Source organism: Vanessa atalanta, chromosome 3 (assembly GCF_905147765.1).
Source record: "Vanessa atalanta chromosome 3, ilVanAtal1.2, whole genome shotgun sequence".
Lineage (NCBI taxonomy): Eukaryota > Metazoa > Arthropoda > Insecta > Lepidoptera > Nymphalidae > Vanessa > Vanessa atalanta.
This window is the reverse complement of record NC_061873.1, coordinates 10,017,735-10,039,245: the sequence shown is the minus strand read 5'-3', so window position 1 is coordinate 10,039,245 and position 21,511 is coordinate 10,017,735. Positions and strand designations below refer to the sequence as shown.

General features: G+C 31.3%; 4 protein-coding genes across 4 annotated transcripts; 2 read left to right on the top strand and 2 right to left on the bottom strand.

Moving 5' to 3' along the window:
* Positions 1-1,120: 1,120 nt before the first annotated feature.
* Positions 1,121-6,613, top strand: LOC125077390 (Golgi apparatus protein 1). Its single transcript, XM_047689317.1, has 7 exons — positions 1,121-2,099; positions 2,177-3,873; positions 4,256-4,403; positions 4,474-4,700; positions 4,969-5,152; positions 5,230-5,336; positions 6,098-6,613. Exons 1-7 carry the CDS (start codon positions 1,337-1,339, stop codon positions 6,260-6,262), a joined length of 3,291 nt encoding a protein of 1,096 aa, XP_047545273.1. The 5' UTR covers positions 1,121-1,336; the 3' UTR covers positions 6,263-6,613.
* Positions 6,311-8,007, bottom strand: LOC125077391 (DNA primase large subunit). The gene is made up of 2 exons (XM_047689319.1): positions 6,645-8,007; positions 6,311-6,567 (listed from the first exon to the last, which is right to left on the bottom strand). The coding sequence occupies exons 1-2, from the start codon at positions 7,885-7,887 to the stop codon at positions 6,311-6,313; spliced, it is 1,500 nt and encodes a 499-aa protein (XP_047545275.1). The 5' UTR covers positions 7,888-8,007.
* Positions 8,008-8,296: 289 nt separating this feature from the next.
* Positions 8,297-14,197, top strand: LOC125077094 (endoplasmic reticulum transmembrane helix translocase). Its single transcript, XM_047688893.1, has 10 exons — positions 8,297-8,763; positions 8,836-8,925; positions 9,034-9,240; positions 9,332-11,281; positions 11,354-11,612; positions 11,794-11,990; positions 12,473-12,615; positions 12,953-13,085; positions 13,449-13,592; positions 13,875-14,197. The coding sequence occupies exons 1-10, from the start codon at positions 8,494-8,496 to the stop codon at positions 13,983-13,985; spliced, it is 3,504 nt and encodes a 1,167-aa protein (XP_047544849.1). The 5' UTR covers positions 8,297-8,493; the 3' UTR covers positions 13,986-14,197.
* Positions 14,198-16,158: 1,961 nt separating this feature from the next.
* On the bottom strand, positions 16,159-17,666 carry LOC125076921 (cuticle protein 7-like). Its single transcript, XM_047688659.1, has 3 exons — positions 17,649-17,666; positions 17,060-17,131; positions 16,159-16,731 (listed from the first exon to the last, which is right to left on the bottom strand). Exons 1-3 carry the CDS (start codon positions 17,664-17,666, stop codon positions 16,159-16,161), a joined length of 663 nt encoding a protein of 220 aa, XP_047544615.1.
* Between the last annotated feature and the right edge of the window lie 3,845 nt (positions 17,667-21,511).

Genomic DNA, 21,511 nt, shown 5'->3' with positions numbered 1-21,511 from the left:
CAGCTCTAAATTTTGGCATGATCGGTCTTGACAAGCAGTCCGTCCCAATTAAGTTTAGTTAATATTTATTAGTTTAGTTAGTATTTTCCTTCATTAAAGTAGATCAATAATTTTCGGGCTCAGCTAGGCCACTCAAGGTAGCTCAAGCCTCGCTGATTTACGAGGCTCAGTTAAGTGTTTTTTGACTTCACGCAGCTACTCAGATTCAACGGGAATGTGTTCCAAATCAACACATGAAAATGTGCCAGCATATCCCAAAAATCTTTTAACCGAATGTTAATGCTTTGTTTAAAACTAGTAAGTTAGTATACCATTGTATAAATACAATACGCGAAACCCAATAACAGCATTTAATATATTGATGACTGAAATGTTCTAATGATATGTGGAAGGACAAATTTTATTATAATACATTTATAAAGGTGTTCCATTCGAATCGATGAAAAGTAGACCTCAAAAGTCAATTAAACAGCAATCATCGGTGGATCAACGTATCTCCATTCGTAGTATATTGCTTAATACGTATTATACATCATATTATACATATCTACTATATTCTATGCGATTCGGTATATAATATAGTAGAAAGAGTCGCACGACGTCGATTGTTCCCTTCTACCATAGATCGACTATCGCACGATTGGTGTGATAACAAGTCGAAGATCCATTGTTCCATTATTCCATTCTTCCATTGATCTTTGATCAAAAGAAGAATGGAACAATCAACGTCGTCGTGGAACAATCAACCGATCATTTGCTAATCTTCTATATCTATACATATATGTATATGTAAATTTTTGTATGTCTATCTGTTTGTTCCGGATAACCTCTGGAAAGGCTGGACCAATTTTGACGGAACTTTCACTGGCAGATAGCTGAAATAACAAGGAGTGACTTAGGCTACAACAAAATATTTTTTGTTAAATAACTTGCGATTAAAAAAATTATGACCAAACTATTATTTTAAATGGTTTGTAAATAATTTCGTCATAGAATTTTGTAATAACAATGCCTGTAGACTTAGCTATGACAGAAATACTATGTGAAATGAACAAGATAGGTATGTACGTATACCGCCATATTAAATATTCTATATTTTTGTTGTCAAATTGTCAATTTGAAATGTCAATCTATAGAAGCAATAAAAAAGTTGTACTTGTAAGCGAATTTGTATTTTTTTTGGAAGTCTTACTAAATGCTGTATTGCTAAAGTACTCATTAACAATAGAAATGATACGTTATTAAGCGATAGTTTATATTATTATAAAGTGTACTCTCGGATTTTTTCAATGATAACAAATAATAAACAATATATTATAAAAACCGGCGCATAAAAATGTATAATCTTAAAATTTCCAAAACAGTGTGCTATTTCTTATGCTTTATCTTAAGCTATGTTCAAGGGTATCAGGAAATAGAAAGTTTTAAAACTGCAAAAGAAAGATATAATTTGGATTTAAGAGGATGTTCTTTATTTGAAAAACAATGTTTACAGTTAGATGATGATCTCGATCTATTGGCTTGTGCATTAAATACAACTCATAATAACAAGACTCAAATTCAATTTCTTTGTCAACATAAAATTTGGTCGCATCAAGCCGATTTACTTGACAGTAAATTCCTCGAAAATAAATTGAGAATACCATGTCAGGACGAAAACGGTATAATAGATTGTCTGGGCACAAATTTGAACTCTATAGACTGTGTTTTGAAAAAAAAAACAATTTTAAAAAATAAATCTTGTTGGAGGACTATAAACAAATTAGAAACATTAATATTTAATGACTGGCAGATAACAGGTAATTTTTTGAAGAATTGCTTGGATGACATTGAGGTACATAATTGTGGACGAATACCACCAGACCCAAAAAGCCTTTCTCAGACACATACATTGATATGTCTTCAAAGTCTTGAGGAAACATTGCGTCCAGAATGCCAAACAGAAATTACTGCTTTAAAAGAAATGAAATACAGTTCTTTACAAATAGACAAAATTGTTTTTGCTGCATGTAATTTAGATCAAAAGAACTTTTGTCCAGATGAAGTTCCCGATTCATTATTAATGTACAAATGCCTCGTAAGACATAAATTTGAAAATGGTAAGTATATTGAATTGTCAACTTAATCTTATGACTAAACAGTATAGTTAGTGGTATAAATTAAATTTCTGTTTTAGCTATGACTAAACGGTGTCAAGATCAATTATTTTATGTTCAAAGAAACATGGTAATGAACTATAAAATGAGCAAGGGCTTGGTGAAATCATGTAAAGAAGATATTCGTAAATATCATTGTCGCAAAGGAGTAGTTGACGATAAAGGGGTACGTCTAGCACAAATTTTGTTGTGCTTAGAAAATGTTTCACGAAATGAGAGCATAAAACTTTCCCCTGAATGTGTTGCTGAAATGACTGATCATAGAAAAATGCTTATGGATGATTATAGATTATCACCAGAATTAATGCAAAATTGTGCAAATGATATAACAATGCTTTGTAGAGGTATAGAAGTTGGTGGTAAAACAATACATTGCCTAATGGAACATGCCAGACCAAGAAAACGTAAAGATAAACGAATAAGCTTAGCTTGTCAAAGATCGTTAGAGATATTGGTACAGGAAGCTGATCCAGGTGAGGATTGGAGAGTTGATCCAATTCTACGCAAAGCTTGCAAACCAGTTGTAGATAGAGCATGTAGAGAGGTTAATGGTGGAAATGGAAGAGTGATGTCTTGCTTAATGGAAAAACTGGGCACAACCGTTATGACAACAGATTGTGAAACAGCATTGCTGCAAATACAGTACTTTATATCTAGAGATTTCAAACTTGATCCACAATTATATAAAGCATGTAAATTTGATGCTGTAACTCAGTGTAAAGCTAAACTTCATTGGGCTGATATTAATGAACATCCATCTGAGAAGGATCCCTTAATACTACCATGCTTGTATAATTATGCATACAATTCAGAACTTAAAGGTATATTGAAACCAGCTTGTGAACAGCAAGTGAGACGAGTGATGCGGCAAAGAGCTGTCAGTGTGGATTTACTTCCTGAGATAGCTGACACTTGCATAGATGACTTGGCTAATCTTTGCTTTGAAAATACTGGTAAAGGAGAAGAGATTATGTGCTTACAAACTAAGATTAAGGAGCTTTCATCTAAATGTAAAGAGGTTGTTACTAACTTTACTGAAACACAAAGTGACCACATTGAATTGAATCCTGTAGTCAGCACTAATTGTAGAGTTCCCATTGAAAAGTTGTGTTCATCTGAACTAAAAAGTAAAAAAGATGAAGATGATATATTAGATTGCTTAATTTCGCATAAAAATGATCCAGAAATAAAATCGAATGTAAAATGCAGAGCTGCCATTGAACATGAACAACTCATTTCATTAAAAAACTATAGGTTTACTAGAAAGTTTAAAAATGCATGTAAATCATATGTTATGAGATTCTGTCCAAAGGCACAAACAAAGTTGCAAATTGTTATTTGTTTGAGTGAAATAATACGAAATGATACTATAACTAGAAGGAAACATACAATTTATAAAGAATGTCGTCAACAGCTAAGAAGTCAACTTTTTCAACAGAAAGAAAGCATTGATTTAGACCCAGATCTCAAGGATGCTTGTAAAAAAGATCTACAAGAGTTTTGTCCTTTAGTACCTCATGCAGAATCAGCAGCTTTAGAATGCTTACAAACAGCAAAAGGGAAATTAAGTGAGAATTGTAGAAAGGCCATATTTGTAGTAAGGAAACAAGAATTTTCAGACAATGGTGTTGATTATCATTTAGTAACAAGCTGCAATGACATGATTGATTTATACTGTCACAATACTGAACCAACGGTCCTTTTAGATTGTTTAAAGGTGAGATTTACATCATTTGATTTGCAAACAGATTATTAGTATGTAAATAAAGTACACCCTGTAAATTTCATATTGCAGGGCATAATCATACTCCCCATATTAAGAAAAATGTTGCTTTATACAATACATACCATTTTCATACATGTTTTTTTCAATATGTTATCATTACTGTTGAACATGAGATAAAATTTAAACAAATAAAACACAGTCATTATCAACTGAATTTGAACCTATCATCTTATCATCATAAACATCATGCATTGACTGCAGCTAGATGGATATTTGCATTTAATGTTAAAAAATCTTAACCACAGAATGTTTTGTATCAGTTTATTATTTATTATGAAAATGATGTAAAACAAAGTATATGTATTATCTTTAGGCTCATCGTTTGGAGGCAGACTTTGATAACAATTGTAAAATTGTAGTTGTTACCAGAATGATAGAACAAAATATGGACTATCGGTTCAACAATAACTTGCAAAACTCTTGTAAAGGAGACATAAAAAGGTTTTGTTCTGATGTAATTGGTAAGTTTGACTAAATACTATATTTTTACAGCCACATGCAAACATCTAAAAAAGAATTAAATTTTTGTAGCTAATGAACCACATGATGTTGAGCTTCAAGGAAAGATGTTATATTGCTTGAAGGAGAAATTCAGGGAGTCGAAACTTGAAAAATCCTGTGAAAATGAGCTGGCAAATGTGTTGAAAGAACAAGCATTAAATTATCGCCTTGATCCCCTCTTAGGCAAACTATGTAAAGCAGAAATACAAACAATATGTTCAGTGCCAAATGACTCCATTACGAATTCTGATGGTCAGGTAAATATAATATGAAACTTTGAGTATTCACTGGGGTTCGTTTTTACCATAAGATTAAAGAAAAAAAGAAAGGAGTATTTGCAATTAGATCATTAACATAAGCTGTAAGCAGTCATTCAGAGTAAGCTAATGCCCAAACTTGGTAAAAATAACAAAATTTTACAGCACAATAGTTTTTTTATACAAAAATTTTATTTAAATTATAATTACTGGTTCAATTCTCGAGTTAAAATGATAAATGTTCATAATAAAAATATAAATATTCTAGGTGGAGGAATGTTTAAAGAATGCACTATTAAATCATAAAATTGTATCAGCTGAATGTGCTCGTGAAGTTGTACAAATAATAGAAGAAACTGAAGTAGATATTGAAGCTGATCCCTTGTTAGAGCGCGCATGTGCTTTGGACTTGTTAAAATATTGCAAAGATCTTGAACATGGAGCTGGCAGACGTAAGATAATAATTATCTCTTCATTAATTACTATATATTTGCTAATTTTATCATTACTAATTATGAACTTTTTGCAGGTTTAAAATGTTTAAAGATAATTCTTAATGACAGTAATAGAAAACTCGAAGCAGAATGTCAAAAAGAATTATCGAGTAGATTGGAAATGTACAGATATGTTGCATCAGTGAGTATATTGTATTTCTTATATGATAACCGTTTTCATGTAAATACCGAATCGTAACACACGGGAGTTGATAAGTACCAAGTTTCGACTCAACTAGCATAGACATTAAGCCGCAGATCTCGAAGTCTTACGATAAATTTATAGTTTTCCTGTCTTATTTTGTCCTTTTTTTGTCGAATTATTTCTGGTCGTGTCGGATTTGCCGTTACATCGGTTTATGTGAGTGATAGAAAAGAGGACACTTTTATTTTCATACCATGGCCGAAATCGGCACATCATCAATATAAATATCTAGCAATTAAAAACATTACATAGTACAACAAATATTTATTTATATTTTATCTGTAGAAACTCTACATATTTAGTCTATTGATATTCTAAACTTAATGTCCGACTTATTTGTCCTAAATTGCTGTCCTATTAAAAATGATTTTTAGCTTGTCCGTGAAATCTTTCACCCCTTTAGTCACAGTTCCCGATAGCAACTAAGGTGGATGAAAAAATCGATTTGCAATTCATAGTAGTCAAGTAAATTTATCTCTTATTCCATATAATTTATTTTCTTTTTGCTCCTTAGTAACTTCAGCTACACTTTAGTATCCTAATAATAATATACAGGTACAGTAGGTAAACTGAAATATCTTTTTACCAAAGTAATGGAAATTAATAATGGGCGAATTTAAATCTTTATTTCATTCTTAAGTTAGACAATCTTAATTTGATAATTGTACAATAATAACATCAAATTGTTTCCTTTTCAGGTAAATGTGATTGAAAACTTTGGAGATGTGTATGATGAAATATCATCATCACCATCCAAGAAGTACTTTTTAGTTGTAGGAATATCAATCGTAGGATTAATTTTTATATTTGGTTTATATTGTGGCCGTATGACAAAAAGGGCTATGTATATAAAAAGAAAATAGACACATTTGTGTAATAACTAGTTTAATAATATTCTTATTAGTAAAAAATTATTCTTTCCACTCGGTAATCTCATCAAAGTCCATATCCTCAATGTTGTTAGATTCTGTTTTGACTATATTAGACTTCTCTTCTTTTTTTACCTCAATTTTAATATCACCTTTTAAAAGTTTCTGACTTTCTTCAAAAAACTGATTAGGATGATTAATACCTAAACCAAGATCTGTTTTGTTAACTGCATCAAAATATTTACTACATGCAATTTGGTAGTGACCTTTCTTAGCCATATCGACAACATCGTTGACAGCTGTAAAATAATTGAAATTTTAATAAATCTATAAAATCAAAATAATAAATCGTATTAATTACATAGAGTTTTATTACCTTGAGCATCTAGTCCATATCCTTTTAGTTTATTTTTTAAGATGCCTGAATCGCAATGTCTATATGGACAGCCATGGCATTCACCCGGACCTACATTAGTGTTTATGATTTTTAAACAGTTGAAGGGAGTGTAGTTTTTCTTGCTACCTTCTTTTCCATAATTATATCTTATATTGTATGCATATTGTTTCTCGAACTTGTCTAATTCCATAATTTTTGTGAATTCCTCTCTCCAGAATCTAAGCGAATCTTCCAGTGTTACACCTATACCTTTTAAGTAAAGTCCATATTGCAATCTTCCACCATGCTTGAGATGATGAGCTGAACGTAAATGTTCATGAAGTTGCTTCATACATAAAGGAAATGATTTAGCAGATAAGGAATCAAGACTTTCTATTGGGACTGTGACTTTTGTATCACTTATAAAATCATTGCCAGAGTATGATTGATGTAAGCCTTTAAGTAAGGAAACAAGTCTCTCATCTTGTTCAATCTCTCCTAAATGATGACAAGCAACTGCCAAACTTTGCCGCAGTAGCATCCTAAATTGGGCAGAAAGTACTGAAATGAAATCTTTATGAGGAATATAAGCATATCCACCACGAAGATAAACTTTTCTTGATTTTACCAAGTCAAGAACTTCATAGAATTTTACCTTATAAAATTTAAAATTTTCGATATTCTGATTATTATGATAAAACGTTGATTCCCTTAAATATTTAATAAGTTCATTCTTCTCATCATCAGATATATTGGTGTAGCATAGATTGTTTATTTTAAAAAATGAATCAATTGCATCAGTTTTCATAGTCATAAATCTCATTTTAAATAACTCCAGTTCTCGGGAAATAAACCAGCGACGTAATTCTTCAGTTCTACAATATGCTAATCTGAGTATGAAATGAGCTATATGATCTTTTCGCCTAGCTTCCAAATCAGGCTGAAGTGTTCCACAACCCGATTTTTCGCAAAGTTTAGCATAGTACTTTAATCCTTGATTTTTCAAATCGCTTATAACAAAGTCAGTCCATTCCTCGGAGAAAATTCTGAGTCCCTTTAAAGTCGTGGCTGTTGCCAAACATCTTAGCAAAGTAAGTCTTTCCAGAGCTAAACTTTCAAATTCTTGTAATGATATATTATCAGTAGGAGGAATCTTGTACATTTGTAAATCATGAGGATAAACATCAACAAGACTGCCAGTAGTAACTGTTTTTACAGATTTCCTTTTTATTTTAAATTCCATTACAACAAAATTAGTTATAGTATGAGCACAATAATCACTATAAACTTGTAATATATATTGTTTTACTGTTCAAACTAAAATAAGAAACACATTTCCATAAAGGACTTGAACTGAAATTGGCGCGACTTTTGACGTGCAAGTGACTTTGTCATTTTACTTTAATACGAAGATTTTAATAGCTACTACACTATACAGTTATACACACGGTCTAGTTAAAAAAAAAAAGGAATTTACAAAAATAATCAAACTATATTTTATTGAACATATTTCTAAAAATTTACTCGATTTAATAAGGATTTTTTAATAATTGAGACAACTTATTAGCATTTATGATTTGTATATTTGGTATAAACCCATGATAAGAGGAATTTCTCAAGTAGTTGTCAATTGTCAAATTGAGCCTGAGTCAAGACTCAAGATTCAAGTCAAGTGACATGGATATTCGTGTCATGTTGGATATTGCATTTGAATTTAATTTAGTCGAATACTAATTGTAAATTTATATTTGGAATGATTGGTATATTGTTAGGAATAAATATGTTTGTTATTATCTGAGTTTATAAGTATATTAATTTATTTTGTACTGGATATTTAAAGTTTAATAATATGGCACCAAACAATATGCATTCGTCATTAGATGATTTAGTTCAATACACACAATTATTTAAACCTTTGGCTACAATTTTCCAAGGAACAATTCTACCCTTCTTGATAATTTATCCATTAATTTTCTATTGCTGGATATTCGTGTACGGTTTCGAGGATAACTTTGAAGCAGGGTTTGTGACTGTTTCGGTGGTCGCAGTCATACATATTTTCATTTGTCTTTGTTGTTACTGGAGTGTTCATATTCAATGTTTCTTGTCGTATACGCCGGTAAGTAATATACAGCTATATCTTTAAGATTATATGCTTGAAACACTTATTAATTTGACCTTACAATTGTAGGTTAAGAATCCTTTACAAGCGGAAATAGTTAAAGTAGTTCCTACTTCTAATAATGGGTTTTCCGAGATTGTCAAACTGTATCAAGCGAAGGTAAATAATTGTCAATTGCCAAATTAGTAGTTTTTATTAAGATTTTTTAAGTTTATATTTAGTTACAACTAGACTATGTGTCAAAATCTAAAAAAATCTCTGTTATAGTCTACAAAATCAGAAGATGCAACACCAGATGTCTGGTTCATATTTCAAAAGAGCAAATATGTTTATGATTGGGAGAAAAAAACATTCCATACAGTTGAATTTCCTGCTAATAAAACATATGAAGAATATACTGAATCTAAAGGATATATAGATGATGAATCCATTGCTACAGCTGAGAAAGAATTTGGGAAGAATGAAATGATTATGGTATGGTATATAATTAATTATACATTTAATGTACATTGAACTATTTGGTAACAAAATGGGCATTTTAAAGTTTTTAATTAATTAATTTCAGGTTGTACCAGAGTTTATGGAACTTTTTAAAGAACGAGCAACTGCTCCATTTTTTGTTTTTCAAGTATTCTGTGTTGCTTTATGGTGCCTTGACAAATATTGGTACTATTCTATTTTCACTCTGGTTATGTTAGTTATGTTTGAGTGTACTCTTGTTCAGCAACAGCTAAGAAACATGGCAGAGATAAGAAAAATGGGTAACAAACCATATAATATAAATGTATATAGAAATAGAAGATGGCGTCAAATTATAAGTGATCAATTGGTACCTGGAGACATTGTATCTCTTACCCGCTCACTAAGTGATAATATAGTTCCTTGTGATATTGTGTTATTAAGAGGATCTTGTATTGTTGATGAATCTATGTTAACCGGTGAAAGTGTTCCGCAGATGAAAGAACCTTTAGAGAATGAAAAAGACCTCAAACGAAATTTGGATGTTGAAGGTGATGGCAAACTTCATATGTTGTTTGGTGGCACTAAAATTGTTCAGCATTCGTCACCTAGCAAAAATGTGTCATCTGGGTTAAAAGCTCCTGATAATGGTTGTATTGGTTATGTTATTCGTAATGGCTTTAATACATCCCAGGGTAAACTTTTAAGAACTATTTTGTTTGGTGTTAAAAGAGTTACAGCTAACAATCTTGAGACCTTTGGATTTATTTTGTTCCTTTTAATTTTTGCAATTGCGGCTGCAGCATATGTCTGGATAAAAGGGTGCGAGGATCCAGAAAGAAACAGATACAAACTATTTTTGGAATGTACCTTAATTTTAACATCCGTTGTACCTCCAGAGCTGCCAATTGAATTATCTTTGGCTGTGAATACATCTTTATTATCTTTATCAAAGTTAGCTGTATTTTGTACAGAACCATTTAGGATACCTTTTGCAGGAAAAGTTGAAATATGTTGTTTTGACAAAACTGGTACATTAACCAGTGATAATTTAGTAGTCGAAGGTGTGGCAGGAATAGGTGAAAACACAGATGCTACAGTTATACCACTTTCAGAGGCTCCTATGGAAACTATTCAGGTTCTGGCCACTTGTCACTCTTTAGTACAACTCGACGACGGAGTCGTTGGAGATCCATTAGAAAAGGCTACTTTAAAAGCAGCTGAGTGGAACCTCACAAAAGGTGATGCCGTTGTACCAAAGAAAGGTAAATCACCTGGTTTGAAAATCGTTCATCGAAATCATTTTGCAAGTGCTCTCAAAAGGATGTCTGTAGTAGCTGGTTATCAAATAAATGAGAGGGGTTTTATAGAGACACATTACATAAGTAGTGTGAAAGGAGCTCCGGAAACTGTTAAAACTATGCTAAAGGAAGTTCCTAGCCACTATGACCACGTGCATTTAACTTTATCTAGACGAGGTGCGCGTGTTTTAGCTTTGGGTTATAGAAATCTAGGAAAATTAACATCACAGGAAATTAGAGATTTATCAAGAGAAGATATCGAATCTGACCTTACGTTTGTCGGTTTTGTAATTATATCATGTCCCTTAAAGAACGATTCCAAAAAAGCAATCGCTGAGATTGTTCATGCATCACATTCCGTTGTAATGATTACTGGCGACAATCCTTTGACGGCATGCCATGTTGCGAAAGAGCTTAAGTTTACTCAAAAGAGTGAAGTATTAATTTTAACTGAATCAAATGATAGTTGGAATTGGAAATCAATAGATGAGACTGTAGAATTACCGGTCCAACCGTTTAAAACTTCAAAAGAGCTGACGAAAAAGTATGATCTATGCATAACTGGCGAAGGTCTTACATTCCTTAATAAATGTCACACTAAATTTTTTTTGGAAATCATATCGCATATTAAAGTTTTCGCTAGATTTGCTCCAAAACAGAAAGAATTTGTCATAGTCACTCTTAAGTCACTCGGATACGTAACGCTGATGTGTGGTGATGGTACCAATGATGTTGGAGCTTTAAAACATGCCGATGTAAGTACATTTTAAATAACCATTTCTCAGAAATTTACATAGATGCTTGAACATCTATTTATAATGCTTCAGGTGGGTGTAGCAATTCTCGCAAATGCGCCAGAACGCATACGGGAGAAACGTGAAGAACGTCCGAGTCCAATTGAGCCGGATCTTCCCCGTCGACTGCCGGCCTCGCGAGACGCACGCGCCGAGGCCCGGGCTGAGGCCGCGGCGAGGCTGCGCCGGGCAATGAAGAAGTTGGAGGAAGAAGATCAGCCTCAACTCGTTAGGTTGGGTGATGCTAGCGTTGCTGCTCCCTTCACAAGTCGGCTGTCTAGTATACTTTGTAGTACGTAAATTATGTTTTTATTTTTTGTCTCCTACAATTCCAATTTTGCATTTTTTTATTATTATTACAATTGTATTTTCTCCCTCTTTACTCACAAGCTTAGTTATTACTGCATGATATGATTATGTCGTAACGAAATACACGATTACGTCAAAAACTTAAATTAAATTATATGTTACAGTTTGCCACATCATCAAACAAGGTCGTTGCACTCTGGTGACAACACTTCAGATGTTTAAGATCTTAGCCCTTAATGCGTTGATATTGGCGTACAGTCAGTCTGTGCTTTACCTTGACGGTATTAAGTTCAGTGATGTTCAAGCTACACTTCAAAGTCTTTTGTTAGCGTCGTGTTTTCTTTTTATATCGAGATCTAAGGTTGGTGATTTTTTACAAGTATTAATAAAGTATTATTTGTTTGGTTCACGTCTAACATTTAATCATATTAGTATTAGTGACCATTCAGATATTTTGAGAAAAACAATTTAAACTGAATAACAATTGTTGTTTTGTGACTTTGTTTGGCTAGAGTTTACAGAGAAACGCTAGATATATAAAATTTCGAGCTACCATAGTTCACCATTGCTTTCTTCCGCGAAGACCAGTTCACTCTATATCCCCTAACTTTTATGATACAAATACGCCCTATTAAAGAGTTCAGGCAACAGACACATGCTTATCGAGACACGAGTGTAACACACACTGCCAAATTTCGAACTCTAGGCTGCCACTAACAATTTCTTTACAGAAATCTTTTCACTATCCGGCCTGCCAATACTGCATATGTATTGTGATTAAGGGGTTAAGCCGTATGTTATATATTTTCGTAAAATAATATTATTTGTTTATTACGTTTTCAGCCTTTGAAGCAACTGTCTAAACAGCGCCCTCTTCCGAATATCTTCAACGCATACACTGTAATGACGGTGCTCGCGCAGTTCGCAGTACATTTCTTGTGTCTGGTATATTTAGTACGTGAAGCCACACTGCGTTCTCCTGACAGGTAGATCCCACGCTTTAAAACTTAAAAAAAAAAATCTATAGTTTAAACGTAGAACTATAGCAGCATATATTAAGAAATGTTCTAGTTTTAATAATTTAGATCATGGCTTATCCCATATTCACCCTTCAAAGTGGAACGCCTTTAAGTATTATATTATATTATTATAATATTAATTGCATGCTGTTTTGTATTATTTTTATCTTCTTCTGAGAATAAAACTCTAATGAATAATTATAGATAATTTATTAATCAATAGATAATTGGTCTGAAATTAAAATGTTTCAAATTAAACGTTACAATTTGTTGTTAACCATTAAAAGTTAATATACATTTATAGGGATACAAAGCCAAAATTGGATATGGATTTATCTGAAGATGAAGAACGTGTGTTTACGCCGGATCTCGTAAACAGCACTGTCTATATTATTTCTATGGCACTACAGATATCAACATTTGCTATAAATTACAGGGTAAGTTGTTTTAGCGATATTTGCATCTTTATATTACTAATTTATGGAGACATATTTTTTCTGAACACTAACTGAAAAAAACGATGTTACATGTGTAATAAAATAATGTATGGAGATAGACCTAAAATTGTATGGGCCTGTGCCCTAAATTATAATTTCCAGAACATATTTTTCATATCAGGAATATGAAAGTTGCCAATATGCAGTTGTGGATTAAAATTATGAAAGATAAAAAAATTGAATTTTTCATTCAATTTTTCGCTCATCCGCTCATCAGTAGCTATGTATGGACGTATATTATTTGCTTGCGTATAAAAATAATTCAATAAGTACAATGCTCTTCATCTCTTTACTTTTCGACAGGGTGAACCATTCATGGAAGGTCTAAGAGACAACAAACCATTGCTGTACAGTATACTGATATCTGGTGGTGTTGTGTTCGCGCTGGCGACAGGAGTCCTTCCCGACCTATCTAATTTGTTTGAAATCGTGTACTTCCCTCCAGATGTAAGTATTGAGTTCGTTTTAGATTTATATAAACGTAATTTAATAAAAGACCACTTAATTTTGTTTTTAATGATTTGAATTAAAGTATTTTTTAAAGACAAACCTTTTATGTTATGTAAACAGCTTTTTAAATATATTTTAAATAAATAAAAATAATTAAATTCTAATGTTAGAATTAAAATAGAATTTAAAAGACGCTTTGTATAGGTTTCATTTTTACACAATGGATTAATTTTAAATTAAATATACTAATTGAAATTATTTAATGCTTTTCTGTTTCAGTATCGAGTGATTTTAGTACAAGTTTTAATAGCGGATATGGTGTTCGCTTATTTGGTGGATCGCATCTGTCTGTGGCTGTTCGGAGACGCGCGCGTCAGCACCGTGACGTAGCGCACCACGTACGCGTCCACGCACACACCGCGGCAACCAATCGCGTTGCAGTGTTCTTTATATCGTTGTGTGAATAAATGTTCAGTGTTATATGTCGGTGTGTGTGGTGGTCGTGTATAGACTCACAACAGCTCAAATTATATGCATTTAAAGTTATGTAAATGTGTCAGTGGTATTTTATTTATGAGAAATAAATGTGTAGTACATTTTAATGTTGTTTTATTCATATACAGTGGTCAAGGAACTCTTAATTAAATTTATTGTAATATTATATTAATCTTAATATTATTATATTATTTAATTTTAATTTTTTTTTATAATTAATATTTTATTAAATATTTTATGTTATAGTTATATCAGACATGTTATGTGTGCTTCTAATGTGTCATTGGGAGTTCAAATTTATTTTTTTATTATTTTAGGGAAACAAACAAATATCATTGTTGTGTTGTTGTGACACTTATGGCATAAAAATATACAATATTACATACATCAGCTAAGTTTCCAATTATACTAATTACACAGTTATTAAAATTAATAGAAAAAGACTAACATACCTAAAATCAAATAGGTAACATTATACAATTAATGAGATCAATAAACATATACTAAGGGAAATCTTAAACAATTATGAATAAAGTTAAACATAATTAAACGAAATAAAATTAAAAAAATATAAGGCATTAATGGCTACATTGGTTAATTAATTACATGCTAGATGTTTATACATGTCAGAACATATTTTATAAATTGATACATACATTTATCTTATTTACTTTATTTTTAAAAGAATAATTTTTTTCGAATAAAATATCAATATCTGAATATACTTTATTATAATTTTGGCAGCTACGGTATAAGAAGATATTATTAGTACCTTTCGTTTTACAAATCACATTCGTTCACAGTTAAATGCTATATTAGACAATAGAAAAGTGATTCTATAAAACTCTTAATTACTTTATATAAGAATAGTTGGTCTCTAGCTTGTTTACGTAAAATAAGAGGAGACAAAAGTTGTATGTTAGCAGAAGATTCAGCTTTATAACGCAGATGTTTGTAGAATTTTCTTTGTATGGAGTCTAAATCATTTATATAAGTTATATACTGAGGGTTCCAGTAGAGGCGTATTCAAGAGTAGACCGAACATATGAACAAAGTTAAGCACTGTCTAAAATCCCTACCAACTCCTAAAATAAACCCAAGCATACGTAGATAAACTTTGGATGTCATGTAGCAAATGTGCGAAGCATAAGTAAGCTTGGACTCTTAAATTACACCAAGGTATTTTCATACACCCTTTTTAAAGAAATGTTATTTAAATTATACACATGGATTTTTGGAATTCTTTTTCGGGTGAATGATATAATGTTGCTTTATAACATTTAGAGTCAAAAAAATATTATTACAATAGTTACAAAGATTATTTAAGCCATTCTGTAAGAAAATGCAGTCGTTGATGGAATTGATTTCTTTAAAAAAAATTAAATCATCAGCATAAAGTAGGATATTACTATTTTGAAATATTAAATTAACGTTTATAAAAATATTTAAAAATAAAGGACCAAAATGAGAGCCTTGCGGTACCCCGGATTTAATTGGTACGAAAGATGAGCAATAACCTTTGACAGTTACCGCTTGGTGACGATCTCTTAGGTAAGATTCAATCCACCGAAGCAAACCACCGTGTATACCAAAATTTTCAAGTTTTTTTACTAATAAAGTATGAGATTATTTATTAAATGCTTTAGAAAAATCTGTATAAACTACGTCCGTACGTGAAGAGTGAATTCACATAGATTAGTTTCTGTGGACTTTTTGTCAATAAAACCATGCTGTTGCGGAATTATGTAAGGTCTAATAAAAGGATAAATTTCATCATAAATATTTTTTTTCAAATAATTTTGGTATTGCATTAAGTTTAGAAATTGGTCTGTAATTTTGAATATTATGTTTATCACCAGTTTTATAAATCGGAACTACATCCCTATGTTCCCAAGATCTGGAAAGATCCCTATCTTTTCAGATCTTGGGAATTTTATCAAAAAATAAAAAGACAACGGAGATTGTACATGTTTTTATTTCTTCAATTACAAGTTTTAAAACCATGTTAATCACAAATACGGACGCTGAAAGACCATAGCTTAACTTTATAACTTAAGAGACGAAGGAATCAATGTTTCCATCCTCCATAACTAAGACCGAGGTCATAGGATTCTTTCAATCCCAAACCGCTATCTAGTCCCCAGCCGTTATTTAGTCCCAATCCGTTATCGAGTCCCAATCCGTTATTGAGTCCATATCCATTGAGTCCCAATCCATTGAGTCCCAATCCACTGAGTCCCAATCCACTGAGTCCCAATCCACTAAGTCCCAATCCGTTATTTAATTCCAAACCTTTATTTAAGCCTCCAAGATTGAGAACGTTCGATGAGTAAGAGATAGCCTTACCATGGATGGGTGCTGCGATAGGAGCGATTTGTTCGTACACCGGTTGGATGTATTGTTTACTAATCACTGGGGCTTGTATGGTCTGTGGATGGATTGCATTTCCAACACGCTTGACGACAGCATTAAAACCTCTTACAGAATCTGCACTGTAGTCGACTACTCTCAAGGTGCCGTCGGGCTCGGTGAGAGAGTAAGAACCCTTAACGACGTCGCCATCGCGAACCTCTGATTGTGCCTTGTTGTCTCCAGTTTGTGGATCATTGACAGCATAGTTGAATTCATAGCGCGGTATGGACTGGAATATATATATATTTGTTGCTAATAATTAATTTGTCTTAAACAACTAGTAGTGCTTTTGTTTTGAATTTATTTAAAAAAAAATACTTTTATAGTAATCAGGTTAAGAAGAATATTATGACGTTATAAATTTAAAAAATAAATGCCTATAAATAATAGTCTGTGAAACTGATTTGCAACAATCTGCAGCTCTGATTAAACTATATAGTGTTATTTTTACTTCGACAAATAGAATCAAGACCATCTGGCAAGTTGAATTAAAAAAAAAATACGATAAAATTTTCCTTCATAGGTACAGCCTGCTGGCAAATACACTGTTAACTTACGTAGCTGTCAACTGCCGCTACTTCATATCCTCCGCTTGGAGCAGCGACGGCTGCACCAACAAAGCAGGCAATCTTTGTCAAATATAAAAAAAACATAATTATTATAGGTACTGTATTAAGAGTACTGAAATGGATATGCACAAATACAATACAAGTTAACAGATACAAATCACGGTGATCAATATCAATAGTGTAATTATCGCGAGGAAACACGAATGGATTGGAAGAAATATAATGTCCTACAATCCGCAATTGATAACACGATAGATGTCACACATACTTGTAAGAGTTTTCAGTTACCATTATATTAATTTAAAAAATTTAATGACTTAGACGAGCTGTTTCAAACTCGCGCGTGTCGCTAGGTTATTATATTATACAATAAATAATGTTTATTCCGAAGCACGGATATTATAATTGTACAAATTTTATGTCAAAATATTAACGGCTTTTTTTGTGATGTGCGTAAGAAAAAAAGCAAAGCAAAGATACATAATAAATACCTATAAAACATATAACTGGTTATAAAGTAGAAAGATTTATCCTTTATTTTTATAATCACATTAGAAAAGTAATAATTTCAACTTACCGCGACAAAGATATGCATTTTCAATAAAATGTAATTTCTTTCAGCGCCTGAGCAAGTATAGTACGTTGCTTTGTATGACTGATAAAGAAATACAGCGAAAGTTGATTTTATACTAACCTCGCCTCTACGTTGGTTAACTCCTGATTATCCTTCAGTTTTTCACGCTCATTGACTATTCGAATAACGTGATTTGTACTATTTTCGTAACATCACAAAATTAGGCCTAATTACGCTATATTTACTAGTTATTCATACGCTTTAAACTTTCAACATAAGCTGAATTCATTAAAGGATAAACTTACAGTTAACTTTATATACATAATATGTTTACGAATTCTAAATACTAAGTATAAAGTTATCTGTTAGTAGTTGATGATATTTTCATTATTAATATAGATTTTATTTTTAATTGTTAAACATTCTCTGATTTTTTTTATTATAGATGAATGTTGTTGGACTAAAACACAGCACGAGTGTCATATTTCTTTCCTTCGTCTAAAAGTTACAGTGAAAATATATTCTTAAGATCTATAAATAATACCCAAAAAGTATTTAATTAAAACTTTTGTATTCATCATAAAATAATTACATACATTAGGAATGAATATGTAGAAAAGTAAGTAGCACCTTCACGCTAGGTAATCATCGAAATTGTAATGATACCGGAAAATTATTCATTTATTCAATATTTACATCGCAATTGGTTTTAAAATGTGAACCTTCATTGGACATAGACGTCAGTGATGGATTAAATTAACAGTAACGCGACCTGGTTATTTTTTTGGATTTTAAGTAAATCATGAATATTTTTTTCATCGATATTGAAATTATGTGCACATGCATAATTAAATCGTATTGTGTCAGAAAATAATGTTGTATTCCGATAACAATTATTCTATTTATAACTTACAAGTCCTTTATTACTAATGTTATAATATATCAGTATAACGTATAGGTTATCTTTAATAATAAAATATGCAGGCACTTTCCTTTTGAATTTAAACTTAATTTTGATTAATTTTGATATGGCGGATTTTTTGCTGTGATATGTCAATCATTTAATATTGCTTGTATTCTACTAATCTTAAAGGAGTAATAAAAGTTGGCTATTATAAAATAATTTTCATAGACAATAGATATAGCTGTTCACTATAACAATTTTCTAACAGTTTACAGAATTTCAATTGTCATATGAAGCCATAAGGAAAATAGTATCGCGTTGTTAACTGACCGAATTTATTATACACAGATGTAATTGTATGTAGGTTTTATATTTCAGGTATAAAAAAAACGTTTTTTACAGTGTAATTTCAGTAAAACAGGATAAAAAAATAAATTCAAGTTTGATAATAATTCTCCAACATATATAATATTTTACACTGCCACGCAATAATGTGATTATGCAGTTTTCGTGACATATAAAGCTTTTTTTTTTTTAAAGTTGTTATGCAAGTCTTAAATATTATGCCACATAAAATAAGATTAATCAAAGTTATACAAAATATTGAACAATTAATTACGTTAATAATTTTATATATAATAATGTATATTTAATAGGTTCGGTTATATTAATTATATGAAATAATAATGTGATATAATTAATTATGAAATCCTATGGCCTAACACCGTTTTGGAGGTTAGGGATACTCGCTAACAATAGTTAAAAATTTGAACATAAATAATATTAAACGAATGCATGAAAAACAATTATTTAATTGTTTACACATTGCACTGACAGTTAGCAGAATTAAATTTATATTTGTTTCGTTTCTGCGTATGAAAATAAATAATTAAATTGTATATTTTTTAAAAAAGATGAACAATGAAATTTTCATTACATAATTTTAAACTTAAAATATGAATAATTTACAACTTTAGAGGACAATTAAAACAAATAATCTATTCAAGTAAAAGCAAACGAAAAAGATCGCGGTGAAATTGGTGCAAAACACAACATTTTTACTATTAAGTCTGAAATAACATCCAAACAAATAAAATAGCGAATATCATAATGTACGGTTAATAAAAATAAAACTTGAACTGTCATTAACGTTTTCTAATTAAATAGTTTCATTTTACTATTTTGACAAACCTAAGTGTTCTTTTCGATATTGGATTATTCTTCATGAATTGTAATTTATACGTTGCAGCAAGTAATTCGGCTCTTCGACCGCCTCATTACCCCTTTTCAACGGAAACACTCTTTCCAGACTTACACAAATTCACATTTGCAATCAGAACCCGGAGAAAAGTTCCGAGCCACCCGCGGCCCCGCGCCCTCCCCACGCTGCCTTTAATTAACAGAAAGTGGTTCATTAGAGCTTATTCATTAAAGCAAGGAGTAATTAGCGAACTCTAATGAATGCTGTAATAATGTAAGAGCGGCCGCTGCGGACTGCGGCCCGACTTCTAGATTAATCTAGAAGCTGGTATAATTTAGTAATGGCGTTAATTTATTACCGACTTGATTGCGGGATAAACGATCTATTAAAACTTTGCCTATACAGAGAATTTATTAACTTTTTGTTGGATTAGAATTAAGTTCTCCTATCAAAGGGTACTCGATGTATAGAAACGACGATAAGCTTATATACTATATGTTAACGTTATATACATAATATAATCGTAAATATTGAATTCGTGTAATAAGTCATATAATGACTGTGTGTCTTGCCAATTTTTCTAACTAGCACCCTTCTAAAATGATGAATGAAAATTTTTGTCTATTAGTTTAGTCTATTTGAATAAAGTTTATTTTATGTAAAAAATAATAATATTGCGCAATGTGATTGATATATAAATCTTAAAAAAAACTCTATTGTTACACATGCTAGTTGACATTAATGAACAAATTGGTATTTTAGGTATAATACTTTAATTGGAAACTAAGATTGAGCATAAAACTTTTTAGAGTTCCAGTATTTTTTATTTATTACTTTTAAATTTCGAACACACACAAAGATATATAAAAGAAACATTCGTTATCATTTTTCTTATTATTTGAAAAATCTCTTGTTAAAGTCCCAGCCGGCATGTTAGCATGGTTTGCCGGACATTGTACGCATAATGATGTATACTGACATCACTAAAGTGTATCGTAATAAGCAGACTGAAAGAACGGTGTACAGCGATCAGAATAAGTTTGTTACATTCGCATGATTTTTTTTTCTTTTTCCATTTTAATATACGATATGAAATTTAATAAGCTTTGAAACGAATTTGTCTCTTTTTTTTTGGGACGACATTAAAAATTTAAAATTTCTAAAAAAAAAAATGTTGTGAGAATTACACGTAAAATAAAAACATGGACATGACTTGTACAACAAGTTATAGAATAAAACTTTATTAATAATAAGTCTTTAATAATTTATGACATTATATACAAAAACATTGTAGACCGAATCTTCTAATCCTTCTATAATAAATTGCCACGTGATTTTTTATTACATACAATTCGCGTTTCAAAATTTTAATGTAAAATGGAATCTTGTACTCGAGTTGCAGAGTGGACAGGGTGAGTTCGAGTGTTCTAAGTAACTACATGTCATAACGAACGCTGCAGGCTACTTGCTAGGTCCCTGGTTGTCGACTTATGTTATGTACTTATGAATGTTAATTCGGTTATAAACGTATATTATTAAACAAATCTATTCTGACCCACGAGTTATTTACCCTTTGAAATACAAGTAGAACGAATAATAAAAAGTATATTGTGATTTATTTTTTATATTTTTTGTATATAATACTAGTGACCCGCTCCGGCTTCAGGTGCAATGCTGATACTTAATATACTCCAGAATGTCTTACATATTGTAGTACATTATTATGATCTATCTCGTAGGATTCAGCCAGCGTTAGCAATG